At 40.7% G+C, this 15473-nt stretch overlaps 1 protein-coding gene across 1 annotated transcript in view; it reads left to right on the plus strand.

Annotated features, from left to right (window-relative positions):
- Positions 1 to 1216: 1216 nt before the first annotated feature.
- sumo1 (small ubiquitin like modifier 1) overlaps positions 1217 to 15473 on the plus strand; it is a 35158-nt gene continuing 20901 nt past the window's right edge. Inside the window, exons 1-4 of the mRNA XM_067969044.1 lie at positions 1217 to 1353; positions 10088 to 10159; positions 10284 to 10361; positions 13479 to 13550. Of these exons, the coding sequence (XP_067825145.1) occupies positions 1342 to 1353; positions 10088 to 10159; positions 10284 to 10361; positions 13479 to 13550 (234 nt within the window). The 5' untranslated portion in view covers positions 1217 to 1341. The remainder of the gene's footprint in view (positions 1354 to 10087; positions 10160 to 10283; positions 10362 to 13478; positions 13551 to 15473) is intronic.

Genomic DNA, 15473 nt, shown 5'->3' on the forward strand with positions numbered 1-15473 from the left:
AATTGCTCAAATAATTTCTTCACGCTGTTTTTGGCCACCATTACCCTTTTAGACTCAGTTGGGCTAGAAATAAAAGCCCCAAAACTATTGCAGGCCCCTGTGCTGCTGGAAGTGGAGCTTGGTGGGACCTCTGTAGCTAGCGGCTCCGATTTTGACAGAATCCAAAATCCTGAGGTTAGCATATTTTTGGCAGGCTCCCCAACCATTTCTGTACATCTGAGGCACCCGCCCTAACGGGGAAGGAATGTTGCTGCGGCAGCTTGCTATAATATTCTGGAACTGGCTGGGCTGCTCAAACCTCACAAAGACTGAAAGGCCCCAAATTTCAATTTGCCACTTCAAAAAATCACAATCAATTGATCTGTGTTTGCACCATTCAAAACCGTATCTTAAAAACTGCTAGGTCCCACTTCCACCAGATTTAATCCTGGTATACACTACCTACTGCAGCTACATTTTATACAGTTTAATCTATTAAATAAAGTTTCTGACCTAATGGTGTTGTTTGAGACAAGGTTTTATGCAAGATTGCACCATCATCCCTTTTGTCATTTAATCACTCCTGCCCTCCACCCTATCACAGACTCTTTTGTTCTTTCTCTGATCCCTTTTCTTTGGCCCTGTTTTTGCTTAAAAGCTGTTCATCTCTTAACATCATCCAGTTCTGATGAAAGGTTAACCTGAAACGTTAATTCTGTTTCTCTTTCCACAGATGCTGCCTGACCTGCTGAGTGTTTCCACCATTTACTATTTTGATAGTACATATCTTGAACTGGCTTGTGTCACAGTTGCCAATAACAAACACCACTCCCTAATGCTAACAACTTTTTACAAGTCAGAAGTCTACCCTTTGGCTCTCCTGCATACTATAAATGGAAAAAATAAAATTCTTGCAAGTTGGCACTTGTGTGTCTAGACCACACACAAAAAAAAAACGAGAATACATTTAGAGAAATGTGTGTGATTAGACTGGAACCAGACTGGGCCTTTCAACCAGCATTTAAAATGAAGCTTGCTCCCAGAGTTCCTTGTGTGAAGTGTTGTTTTTCTATTGTTGCATCTACTGGTGGCGGTAAAAAAAAAGCGCACCCGGAACTAGTCACCCATCCTGCAACGGGCGGCGCTGTGGTAAAGACCGTGACTGGGTGGGAAATGGTCCTCGGGAAAACTGCAACCCCCAGAATGCATTGAGTAGAAGCGTCACACGCAGGACGCTGGGGTGCGCCATGACGCGCAGGACGTGTGTTGCCGTGCTTGGTCGGTGCGCAGAAGTGGCCGGTGAGGGTGTTGATATTTATTGGTGATTGGATTCATCCTTTCCTACATCTGTCCGGCGCTGAGATGTCCGATCAGGTGGGCGTTCACTATTTTTTCAGAAAAAAACGAACATCGGGCTAATCGGTTGTGTTGTGCTCCGGTCGCTGAGTGTAACGATGGGACCATTCCATCCAAACACGGGGTTCAAATGGAGGCGGAAGGGAAGGAAGCTGAGTGAGGCTTGGGCGCGCGCCTAGTAGATCGGGGACGCGCCCTGCAGCTCTGTTTTGGTCTAAATTGGTTGCATAATGTACATTTTACGAAGAAAGTGCAACTTTAAGGGTTTTTCGAATGCTGTTTAAGGACTGAGCAATGAAGTAGAGGATTTAGAGCTGGATTGTAGCTCCATTTTGCTTGGTACCATCTGCCTATCGTGTGTATATTGTAGTTGATATTGAATCTTCTTTTGAGGAGTTTCTTCAGTACGAAGTGGGATATTTATGAATTTAACAGTAAATATACTGTACACAATTTAGGAGAGTGAGCAATTACCAAATCCACGGATATATAGCAATATAAAATATTCAATTTTAATTAAATATATATGTTCCATGTATTTCTCACAATGAGACCTGTCAACTCATGCTCAAGGACTTAGGGATTTATTAAAACTAGAGTGCAAGATTGAATAGGGCGACAGAGAACTGATGAAAGTATGAGGTGGCTTTGTTCAATAATATGTGTACTTACTGTTCAATGAACTACTGCTTGAATCTGATTTTATTTTACAACAAATGCCTTCAGTATACGTCTGCATCATCTGTGACTGCCCAGACAACGTCTTGTGGTTTTATACCTGTTTGGGATGCTAGATAAAGCAATGCTGACTCATCTGTCACCAACAGAGTTTATCCTGCTCTTATTTATACAATTCACCCAGTTTACAGTGGACTGTTAATGTACATGGGTTGAAACTGAGCCTTACAGCACTAGATATGAGTGAACTGTGAGTTTAAACTCATTGTGCGCAATGTTCTGCCTGACAAATCAAATACAAAATTACAAATCCATTCTTTTGTTTATTAATTGTGTACACTCCCACCAGATCCACATAGTACTGCTTGACTTGATAACAAGCTCATTACTTATCTTTTAATCAATCTGTTGAGACGAGGAACTCCCCTTAAGCTTTGTTCTGAGGTTCCAGATGTTTTGACATTCTTGATGTTTGCAAATGCGCACAAGTGTTTTTGTTGAGGAAACCAAGATATGTTGAACAGCTAAGATATTTAGGGTCTGAAAAACTGAAGAAAGCTTGTTTTTCTCTAACAAAATATTAAAATTGTGGGAATACACAGGTGTAAAATGTCTGATTTCTGAGAATATGATTTCATTTATTGGATTGGTAATTATGGAGAAAACAGGCATTCTTCTAATTTCCATTAAAAGTAAAATTGTGGATCTACAAAGCCTTAAAGAAGATAAATGTAGGAATGATGGGGTAGAGTACTTTAAATATGAAATACCTTTTTCCCTCATTGCGTGCGCACGCACCACACGCACATTTTTAAAAAATTGTTTGTAAATGCTCCTACCTATTAATTGTTTTGAATTTAAGGCCATTTCTCATCAACTGTGACACTTGCCATTTTGGTCTCCAGACTTAAAAGAGACACCTAGAACTGAAATCAGTTCTATCCGTGAGTGGTTTCATTGGGGGCAGTGCAGCTTGGCATTTTTCTGGTCTTGGGGACTAAATGGAAGGGATAAATTTGGAAAACTTCAGTCTCAGCAGAGTGTGGCCTTTCAGTCAGCATTCGGAACCAGAAAGGATGCTGATTTATATTGGTTTCTATAGAGCCATTCTGTAGCTCTATAGAGCCATTCTGTAGCTCCATAGTGAGCCTGGAAATCCAATAAGGCCTGTCTTGACATAGAATGTATATGTGTATCATAAATTCTGTTCTTATTTTTATTTGGTACTTTGATTTTATATTATTTCTAGTTAAATAGCAAAGTGATGGCAATTTGGGAAGCAGAGAGGTAAGAATCAGTGTCTACTGAGTAGTGATTAGGAGCAGGACCCTTGGTGGTGTTTTCTTTTTCAGAGTCTAGGAATGTTTTCTCTTTATGGCAGGGGGAGGGGGAAAGAGAGAGAACATATTGTACAACCGGTTCATTTTGATTTGCTGTTCATGTTGCCCTTGATTTTAGCTGTCGGATCAGAGGGCACTGGATCACAGGAACTTGGAGATCGGATTGGTGAATCAGCACAGTAATAACTCAGATGAGTTTCTTTTTGGATTGAGATATTAAGTGAATTTCTGTTAACCATGATGGGCGCATGAGTTGGAGCTTGGGCTACAGCACTACAGGTCCAGTTCTCTGACCTGTGCCGCTGTCCGGTACGGCTCTGCTCCAGGAGCATAGCCTTGCTGAATTTGCCCTATTATCTGGTAAGGATCAGGGCTACAATGTAAAGGAATTGTTATATAAAATTAATAGGCAAATTCTTAGAAGTGTAATATTTGTTGTGATGTTACTTTAGCTTGTACCTTTATTGGAAAACTTCAATTAAAAAGAACAGTTTAACCAAAAGACAAATGCTCATCTTTTAAAAATTTAGTCTTAGTACAGTTGTTTAGGTCTTTTGTTTTACAAGATAGGAACAGGGGTAGGCCATTCAGTCCCTCGAGCCTGCTCTGCCATTGAATTAGATCATGGCTGATCTGTACTTCAACTTCATTTATCTGCCTTAGTTCCATATCCCTTAACACCCTTACCTAACGATAATCTGTCAGTCTCAGTCTTGAAAGCTCCGATTGTTCCAGCATCCACAGCTTTTTGAGGGAGAGAATTCCAGATTTCTGTTACCCCTTGTGTGAAAATGTGCTTCCCGATTTCCCTCCTAAATGACCTGGCACTAATTTTAAGATTACGTCCTATTGTTCTTGATTCTTTCACCGGAGGAAATAGTTTCTCCATACCTACCCTATTGAATCCTTTCAACATTTTAAACACCTCGATCAGATCACCCCTCAATCTTCTATACTCAAGGGAATACAAGCTAAGTTTATGCAACCTGTCCTCATAATTTAACCTTCTAAGCCCTGATATAATTCCGCTGAATCTGCACTACACCCCCTACAAGGCCAATGTATCCTTCCTGAGGTGCAGTGCCCAAAACTGAACGCAGTACTCCAGATGGAGTCTGACTAAGGCTCTATACAACTGAAGCATTACTTTCTCCCCTTTGTAATCCAGCCTAGATAAAAGCCAACATTCCATTAGCCTTTTTGATTGATTTTTATACCCATCTACTAGCTTTAAATCATTTGTGTACTTGGACTCCCAAATCTCTTTGCTGCTCTACATTTCCTAGTTTCTCACCATTTAGAAAATACTCCGATTTATTTTTCTTGGGTCCACAGTGGATGACCTCACACTTGCCCACATTAAACTCCATCTGCCATAGTTTTGCCCATTCACTTAATGTAACAATTTCCCTTTGCAACTTCCTGCTCCCATCTGCACTATTTACTGTCCTCCTAATTTAGTATCATCTGCAAACTTGGATATACAATTCTCTTCCTTCAGCCATGTCATTAATAAATATGGTGAAAAGTTGAGGCCCCAAAACAGAACCCTGAGTAACACCATTTGTCACATCCTGCCAATCTGAGTACATACACATTATCCCCACTCTCTCTCTCCTACCTCCCAACCAATTTCCAATCCAAGTCAAAAGGCCACCTCTAATTCCATGCGCTCTCATTTTTGCTGATAGTCTTTTGTGTGGAAATTTATTGAATGCCTTCTGCATCCACAGGCTCGCCCTTTTCTATCTTATTATTGACCTCAAAAAATTCAACTACATTAATCAGCTAGAATTTACCTATAACAAAAGCCATGATCAGCTCAGATACTGTTACAGGGAAAGTAACATCAAAACCAAAAACCTGTTCTATAAATAATAAGCATGATGAATGAGTACTTTTGGTCCAGAGAAATCTGCCTTGTTTAATAACATAGAATAATTTCCTCCATTTAATATATTTTTCCTTCCTCTTCAAAGTTTACCCCAATGCTGCACACTGTATCACAGCTGACAGTACAGGTAGTAACCTGCTTTCAGGTAGTTAGGAAGCACAGGAGTGGTTGAATGTAAACCCAATTTTCCCTCCCTGTGGAGATGGTTGTGCTTGGCACCTCCTTTTTGATGGCATGGCTCAGATTGACAACTTACCATCCAAGGAAGCTACATCCTCCCATTCTGTGGCATAGCAGAGAACCAATGCTCTGCTCAGTTATCCATAATGCTTTTCTCTAATAAAGCCTTTTGAGTATTGAGCATCATTACACAATATTACAATAAGCAGTTGTTTTCTATTATATACAGCTGTGTCATGGCAAACACCTGTACCTTTTTTGGCTCAATTTGGATATAGATTTGCTCATCTCCATTTCATAGTTGTCATTTATTAATTGGAATAACTGGAAGTTCCTGCAGGATTACTGTAATAGCAAAACCCATACGATCACGAATTGCAATGATGTTTCAGTGACATAGAGGCCCTGCACTTTTCTGTAATACTGCTCCATACTACATCGTCCTGTGAAGGTTTATTTAGAAAAGTTTTTCATCCTGGATAGGACATACTCGGCCCTGAACTTTAGGTCTTAGTCACTCAAATGGAGATGCTGTAATGTATGGAGGGAAAAAAATCACCGAAGGGCAGGTCTGGGCTGTTGTTGCCTATTTCTGGTCACTAGCACAAAGGTGTCATTGGCAGAGGTTTGATAGCAAGTTGAATGACACTTGGGAAGGGAATAGTGGATGGAGGAGGCAATATTTTTTTTGCAGGGGCTTGTGTTGATTGTCAAGTATTGTGATTTCCTCAATGCAAATAAATGCCAATACATTAAAGTATAATTTTTAATTTTGTGTTTTGTTTCCTTTCCTCAAATTTTCAATTAAATAGAATTACCAAGCAAATGTATGGTAACAAAATACAGAATAAAACATGAAAACTAAGATCTGATTTGTCCCCTCAATCCCAAAGGCAGTTCCTTGTCTTAAAAATAACAAAGCCCTCCCACAATAATCTAATTCCATATCTATTATTTTTCCCAAAAGAGGCACTCTACAAAGCTACTTCACCCCTAATTCCTTGATCTTGAATGGTGGTATTTCAAACTCTGAAGATGCTTTCGTGCTTGCACTTAAACTTCAGTTTCAGGAGAGTAATGTCTGTTCACTGCTCTCCCGCTTATACATCCAAGCTGGTACGGTGCTGGTCTCCACTTTTATATTAAGACCTGCAGGGAACTGACACATTCAACCAGCACCCTCCACTACTGAAACAAAAGCAAAATACTGCAGATGCTGGAAATCTGAAATAAAAACAGAAAATGCTGGAAAAGCTCAGCAAGTGAGGCAGCACCTATGGAGAAAGAAACAGAGTTATCGTTTCAGGTCGAAGACCTTTCGTCAGAACTGAAACTAAAACTGCCTCCCTTTCTTAACAGCAGAATCATAGACCTACTTTTTAGTGGGACTGGGATGGCAATTGGTTTCTGAAATCTGAGCTGCTTTACACCATGAAGTGCAGTCAGCAGAGGAAGACCTGCACCTGCACTCAGCTGCATTTTTGTGTATAGCATAAAAGTGGCATAAAATTTGTCGTATTGCTGTTAACCATCTATCAATAAATATAATCCCATATCATCCAAGCTCTCCGTATACACTTAAAGAATATGAGGAAATAAATTCATTGTGGATGAATGCATAATAATTAGTATTGGCTAATATGTGTGTTAAATGGAACGGTGGTGTAGACTGCTGAACAGAAAAGAGATGCATCAGTTCTAACTATAAGGATGAAGTATTAGCTTGATGTGCGTAACATAGCATAACTATTTGAAACAAATTTCTATCTTGATCCAATCTTAGTTTTGAGTATTAATTATGAAACCCCAGCCTCTACTAGTCACAAGTTCCAACCCTGTCGTCTGGTATAAATTTATTTTAAAATGTCGCTCAGGGAATAATGAATGTGTTATGTTTGCATTCCAGGAATTAAAGCAACAATTCTACTTTGACAGAGGGTAAAATGCTAAGTGCAAAAATGAACCCTAGTACACCTAGATAAATTTGTATATTTGAGCCTTTATGGCTTTTGGATTGTAAATATGTATGTCTTCACTTTTCATTTGAGTTTACCTTTGTGGTGTGTTCTGTGACTGTCAAATTCACAGCAACCGCTCTAAAGCAGAACAGTGAAAGATGCTGAAACTGAATGAAAAATTGCATTTGTCATGACTTTTCACCATACTGGTGCCTAACTTGAATCAACAAACACCAGGGTGTAATAAAAACAGCAGAGCAAGTTCTGTTGAAGGGCCATACCCAAAACATTAACCTTTCCCTTTGAAATAAATAAGAAAATCGCATGCGCTGCAAGCACATTATCGGGTGAGGCTTTTTGAAGAGACTGTTATTCCTCCACTACTGGCTTTGAAAGCATGCAGTACAAACAGCCAATCAACTTGCTAGCCTTTTAGAAAAAACACAGTCCTTTATGTGTTTTCCACAAAGCTGTTGTTAGTGCCATGGGGAACTTGTCTGGGTTTTAATGTGTTTCTCATTCAGAACCATCCTTTAGCCCTTACTGGAATATACATTATATTTTTCTTTTTTGGTAATAATTTCATAGCTTGTTAGTTGTAAGAGTATGTTCTTCAAGCAGCCTCTTCTGGACAATGAGTTTTGGAAAATGTTGTAAAAAGCAGTGTAAAATGAAATTTCTACAAAAAGCAACAGGGATAGAACATTATTTGTTGAGCTCAGCAGTGGTATTTATCTATTTCTCACCATTTTCACTTTTTAAAATGTTTCTTTATTTCTTAATCTGCTTGATTCTCATTTGGGTTTGCCATCACTTCCACAATTGCTGTTTCTCTGCTGAACTCTATTTCTCCTTCATAATTTTTCAGTTATCTCATCTTCATTCAGCACTTGTACGTAAAGCCACAGGCGTGCACAAAACTTTTTTTTCTCTCTCTCTCTCTCTCTCACCAGCTTACTCCTGTGTGTGTGTGTGTGTGTGTGTATCTCTCTCTTTTCCCCTCCCCTGTAGCGAGCTCTACAATATAAAAGTGGCTTTCACAAAGACACAGTGAGAGTGTAATGCTTGAAAGAACTGTGACGGACATCACCACCATATTAAACTGTGACCCATGCCACATCTGCAAAGAAGGGATAATTAAAAAACAACTTTTAATTCTGAGCATCAGATTGTACATTATACTTAACTGAATCCATGTAGACAAGTGATATAAACAGAATATATGTTGGATGCAGTGTGTTATGGCAGGTAAACTATTTGTGACTTAGCTAGCACAACATCCTGTTGTGTGTAGCACTTGTGAGTTGTGGACTTTTGCACCACTCAGTGGTTCATTTGCTGTAAATACTGGATCTGAAGTGTTTACCATCTAATAGTTCATCATTTGTCAAACATCACACAGGAAACTTACTGCGTTCTTTTGTGATATTATTTGAAAATTGGAATTTCATTATTTATAGAGGCTTGGAAGACTGACATTTAATGACCATTTTGCATGACACGGTGAAGCATTTAGCTTTACAGATGATTGGTATGTAAATAATTCATGCGAGGTCAGCGAGGAACCATGCACTCATAGTGTATTTAACTTTCAGAGGTGTCACCAGCAAATCTAGAATTGTAAAAAAAATCCTTCCAAATGCTGCTTTGTGTGCACATTTCTAGAGTGGTCCAGGAATATGCTCCCTGGCAAGTTTTGAATTTTGCATCCTAATGCTGTACTTTAATTTTACAGCATTTTGTTAGTTTATCATTGATAGATTTTTAAAATTATAGAAAAAATAAATGACATTTGGGTTAATGTAACCACTCCATCACCACTCCAAAATTTACCTGAATGTTCACTTTAGTGGGGACTCTTCTCTTTCTCCCCTCCCCTTCACATAGATACTCTTCCCTCCCTCTTTACAGACAAGGTGCTCTCCCTCCTTGATGCGTTACTCACTGCTGGTCCCGGCTCCACCTCCTACCTGCGCTGTTACTTTGCTCTATCAGTGGTTTTCATGCTGTGCTTTGCAGATGGGAAAAACTATCACAAGGTCAGGAATCCCTGTCCTCCTCGCACGGGAGCCTAACACTTCCAGACGAAGCAGCAGTGTCAGGTTGGAGGTGAGCTTGGCAAGATCTTCTAGGGTGACAAATCAGCTGCTTCAGCGCAAGCATAGATTGCTGATCTGCCACTCTCGTTGAAAAAATGTACACTTTTGTGTACAATGCATTGACCTGCCTACGTTGGTGGCTCCTTGGGCTGAAGCTACAACAGGACTTATTTGTACATTAAGTTAGTGCGCATTATATTAAGTCACAATTTATGTATGCCACTAAACAGCATTTTGTGATTACAACAGGTACTTGCTGGAGTGAGTGCCTGCTGTTTTTAAACATTTGGCTGTATCTCTCGGCTGCATAGCATTTTGCTATGTTGAAGCATGTTGCAAAACACTATTGGCTGTAAAATAAAGTATTAAATCATTCTATGATTTGATTCCGTTAATGTTTCTGGTGTGTTAGGTAGAGGAAAAGCTTAGCATCACTCTTATCAAGAAAACAACAACGGAATGAAATATGATTTGCATTACATTACAATGCCAAGACTATGGGGAGTATCTACCAGATCATTGACCCAGACGACAGCATTCTGCCTAAAGTGATTTAACCAAATTTATTTTTCTGACCTAATTTCTCCCTTGTATTGTGAACAGGAGGCAAAGCCTTCCAGCCAATCAGGAGAGAAGAAGGATGGGGAATACATTAAGTTAAAAGTTATTGGTCAGGTAAGTGTCATATCACAGATCTAATACCTTTTGTCTTATTCAGTTTTGCTTAAAGCTGTTGAATTTACTGTACTGCAGATAAACAAAACTAAAGACTACAAAATAAATACATTTATTTTTAAAGGACAACAGTGAGATCCATTTCAAAGTGAAAATGACCACACAGCTAAGAAAGCTGAAGGAGTCCTACTGTCAGCGACAGGTAAGAGCACAGAGAGAAGTCCTGTTACTCTCCTCCTTACAGGGAGCAAAGCCATTTCGAACAGCATGGCAATTGTAGTAGATATTCAACAATGTTTTCACCAGCTTATTTTTTTGTTTGGTTCCAGTATAGGGAAACCATGGTTAGGCCAGTATGCTTTAATACCATGCCATTTACTTGCTGTGGTATTCTTAATTTATTGCCTCTCATTGCTGCTAGTATTGCCACCAGTGATAGACCTATAATTAACAGTGCACTTCACCATGTGCTATACAGCTCAAAATGCTGTCTGCAGGTATAACTCTAGTTTAGAAGGGCAGTGTCCATAATTGTAATGCTAGGTATTTTTCACAATTGAAGTGGATGTAGTACAGACATTTCACATGCTTACCGTAATACTTTACTGAAATTGCTGCACAGTACATTAAATATAGAGTAAATTAGATTTAAAACACCGGGGAATGTAACATTTTGATCCAAACAGTTTTTGAAGTTAGATTAGAAATACATCCCGAAAGAGACATCCTGCTATTTAAAGCCACGTACGCAGTTGGTGGATGCAGTCAATTAATTAACATCTGGCACTATATGGCTTGTACATCTTATAGCCAAGCCTGATTCTGCGCTCTCCTGATATCCATACATGGGTGCCTTCCAGCAGGGGTTACTTGATAGCAATCAGGAGTATGAACCCTGGCTGATCTGATCTTCCCTTCCCTAGCCCACAGGCACTGAGGCCAAATGTGATACCCTTAACTGAGATCAACAATCTCCGCACCAACCAGGGATCAAATCTGGGTTCTTCCAGGCCTGTACGGCTTAATTCCATATTGGTAAATGTTTATACCAGTTGAGTCATCAGGGAATCTCTTAAGTTGCTGTCTTATTTCTAATTCCACCAAGCATTGGTCTGAGGATCCAGGGGTTAGAGGGTTTCCATTGACTAAGATACTCAGTCTATGTTTGTATTTTTTTCAGTACTTCAGCTGAGCCTTATCTTTTGTATTTAAAAAAAAATGAACCTTTCCCCTGTGATCCTTGTGCTGGGTTGTTGTCCCTGACCTGACACTTTACTTTTAACAATCTTATGATTTTATTAGATAAGGGATTGTACAGTAATCCCCTACATAGAGTGATATTCTGGAATTCCTTAATGTATGGATGTAGAGGTGGTAAAGGAAAGGACTTGCATTTACTGAGTGCCTTTCACGATGTCAGGGCTTCCCAAAGCACTTTACGGCCAATGAAGAACTTTTGAAATGTAGTCACTATTGTAATGTAGGGAAATGCAGCAGCCAATTTGCGCACAGCAAGATCCCACAAACAGCAATGAGACACATGCTTTAGTCATGTTGGTTGAGGGATAAATATTGGCCAGGAAACTGGGAGAACTTCCCTGCTCTTCTACGAATAGTGCCATGGGATCTTTTACATCCGCCTGAGAGGGCAGACTCCACTGCGATGGAGTGTCAGCCTGGACTATGAGATCAAGTCTCTGGAGCTTGAACCCACAGCCTTCTGACGCAGAGGCAAGAGTGCTGCCACTGAGCCAAGGCTGACACGTACTGTCTTAATATCTTGCTTCAGACTGAGACATAGAATCATAGTATGAAAGTTTCTTTTTTTGCTAATTTAAGCATGATTATAAATATAAATTTCAAGAGGCAGGAATCACTGATTTTCTTCCCTCAGATTTTAAATGTAAGATCAAAAAAGGACAAACATATTGTATTTTGTCAGTTAAATACATAAATTGGGAGGAGAAAAGAGGGAGGAGTATCAATATGCATGTCTTTGAAAGATCAAACTGTTACATAGATTGTGATAAGCCTTAACATGCTTGTGTTTTTGTGTCTGTTTCTGTTGATTTTTGAATATTTGTATGTAAACATTAAGAGCTAATAATATAATCAGGAGAGCTGGTTGGGAGTTGTTCTCAAGCCCGACAGTAATAGAGAGATGAATTATTAGTCATTTAATACAAGATGATTTGGTTTCATTGTATGTTGATTTGACGCCATTACATTGTCTGGCTGGGTAGCTCTCTTCCCAGCCATTTCCCTTGATGATTATATCATCAGTACCTCGTGTATACAAAGTTGGTCAAAAAATCAAGACAAGACTGAAAGTTCATCACAATCCATTGCAATTGATTTTAAAAAAAGACTTCCCATGGCAAAATTGTTTAATGTGCAAAATCAGAGTTATCCAAACTACAGCCTGTGCCACACACAACCCATGGACCCTGCTAATCCAGTCATGAAGCTCAGGCAACTCAGTTCTGTTTGTATTTGCATTTCTTTTTCTTTTATTTGTTCATGGGATGTGGGCGTCGCTGGCGAGGCAAGCATTTATTGCCCATCCCTAATTGCCTTTGAGAAGGTAGTAGTGAGCTGCCTTCTAGAACTGCTGTAGTCCGTGTGGTGAAGGTTCTCCCACAGTGCTGTTGGGTAGGAAGTTCCAGGATTTTGACCCAGCGATTTGTCGGTTTCCAATTTGAATTTTGTGACTTAGAGTTTGGGAAGGGCTCTTCTTGACATTGCTTTGTTAATGGATAGATTCTGATTCAGATCACTTAAGGTCTGTTAGTATCAGCAACATGATATGTAGGCAACTTAACGGGAACATTGATTTATATTTTATACCTCGTATGTGACACTCCCTTGTACGCATCTAAGCAGGCCGCAAGCACAAATCCTCAGTGGTCACTCTTGTGCTCAATACCAGTCAGCTCAATATCTGTATTTCTCAGTACAAAGCAGTGTTTTTTTGCAAATTCATTGCAAAGCCCCATTTTTTTTTCATAAGCCCCCCCCCGCCGCAAAATAAAGCAGACAGATCTCTGCCAGTGCAACTTTTGAGCTGACCATTTACAAGGGAATGTGGAATGGAATGACTGGCCTCAAATTTTCTCACTCTCCTGGTGAGGAAGTACTTGGCTTTAGGTGAATCATGGCAGAAACCTGCATCCTACTACTCTGAGACACAGCATTTCATTTTTCATAACTCCAACAAATTGAACAAAAAGACTTCTTATCTGATCAAATTATAAGTTTCTAAATGAAGCACTGTGTAGTTGCAGGTTTAATTTTATATTTTTTGCCTCTCTTGATGCAGGGTGTTCCACCAAATTCACTTCGATTTTTGTTTGAGGGTCAACGGATCACAGATCACCAAACACCTAAAGAGGTACGGGAGCATTATTTTCTAACATTTTACTGAGAAACCCCAAGTATCTTGGGAAGCTTCGAAAGGAGTGTCAGAACTGCTTGAGGTGTATTTAACCCTTTGCGGCAGCACTTCTGCAGCAATATTGTTTTAAGAAGTGATGATTCTGTTTTGTTGAGGAATGTGGATGCTGGAGATTAGAACACTTTTCCATGTCCGGCACCAAGGCCTCCATATTAACCCCCCACGACAGGCGGGAGAGGGTCGGTGGGGGGGGGCGTTAAACAGTGAAATGCATGCAAGGCGACCCCCAACCGCTGCACACGCGCCTGCCGCCATTTTTGCTGTGGCGAATATCTGGGCGTCTGTATGTCCCGCCATGGAGAGGCCGGACACTTCATCAACATATTTAAATTGGGCTCCTACAGTGCAATTGGGAGCCCAATTTGAAATTTACTGCTGGTGCGTGGGTTTCCCAGGGGTTGGGAAACTTGGCAGCAAAAGGGAGGTGGGAGCTGCTGGCTCCACAAGGTAAGTGCCTTTTACAGAACTCCTTGTGGGCCAGGAGGAGCAGGGGTTCTCCCCCCAGGCTCCTTAAGGAAGCTTTCAGCCTCCCCTCAGCCCCAAATGCCGACCTCCCCCCACCCCCCCGGCCCCGATTGCCGACCACTTCCCAGCCCTCCCGATCACGGGACGCATCCCCCTCCCAATTGCCGGGCACCATCCCCAAAGTTCCCCAGCTGCAGCCTCCTGCCACTGTTGATCCCTTCTGCCCGCCGCTCAGGCTGTCCTTTTGGCCGGCTGCCGGCTAAGAGACAGACCTACAAAATCAGCAGGACCTCCACGTTTCAGCTGTTTTCGGCCTCACTCGCACCCTCCCTACCTCCCTGTAAATATCAGCATTAAGCATCCTGGTCAGGTATTGCACAGTCAGATGCAAAGTAAAACTTCCTTAACTCTGTGCCAAAAATGTTTCTTGGCCCCAAACTTAGAATGAAGGCTTCTTATCAAATCAGTGTGCAAATTTTGACTTCCCACACCAGCTATCCTTGCAGCTTCTGAGTCAGTTTATCAATTTAATGACATCAGGGCGGTTCTCCTCGCACTTCCTTCATACAGCAGCACCTGCCCTTTGCCAGCCATCAAGCATGGAGTTTTGACTGTTGCACCACCAGCTCACAGACTCTGTTTCCTGCCTCCTCTTCTATTGTGCCAGTTAGTGGGTATCGCCGGACACTTCTTTTTGTTCCACTTTTTAGAAGGGCTTTTGGCATGCAGGTGCTGTACATGGAAAGAGTTGGCAGGGGATTGTACCACTTAGGTTCCTACTGAACTAGGTGACACTGAGCAAGGGAGTGCTGGGAATTGTAAAATGTAGCTTAATGGGCAACGATGGGAAGCTAGAGTAAAAATGAAAAATTGTGTGGGTAGGAGGCAACAGTTAATGACAATAATAGTTTCTGCATTGCATAACTATGAGGTGACGATAAAGTCCATTACCTTGCCACCCCTGCGTAATGGACAGTTAGCAGGTACCATTCTTCCTTAAGATGAAACTGAATATACATAACTTTCAGTTCAGGGTCTATTGTCAGAACAAATTTCAGGCTCTGGACACCTTTCTGGCGAGAGTGATATTTGAAAAAAATCCTAAGAACCCTTACAAATACATCCATTTATGAAAATGCAGTGAGTTCTTACACTAAGTATCATCAATACCAGCTCCCAATAAACAAAGAAAGTCATTGAAAAAAACTAACGGAAAATAACAATGAAGAAAAGCTGTACCATTGGCAAGCCTCCAACCACTAACCTGTCACTCACCGGAAGATTTTCTTCCTCCCCAGCCCAATTTTTCTAGGTTACGCCCACCCTCTGGAAAGAATCCTGCAGCGAATAAGTCCCAGGGCCAGAATGCCCATTAACATAGCATACAGATAGGTG

Source organism: Heptranchias perlo, chromosome 30 (assembly GCF_035084215.1).
Source record: "Heptranchias perlo isolate sHepPer1 chromosome 30, sHepPer1.hap1, whole genome shotgun sequence".
In the NCBI taxonomy this organism is placed as follows: Eukaryota; Metazoa; Chordata; class Chondrichthyes; order Hexanchiformes; family Hexanchidae; genus Heptranchias; species Heptranchias perlo.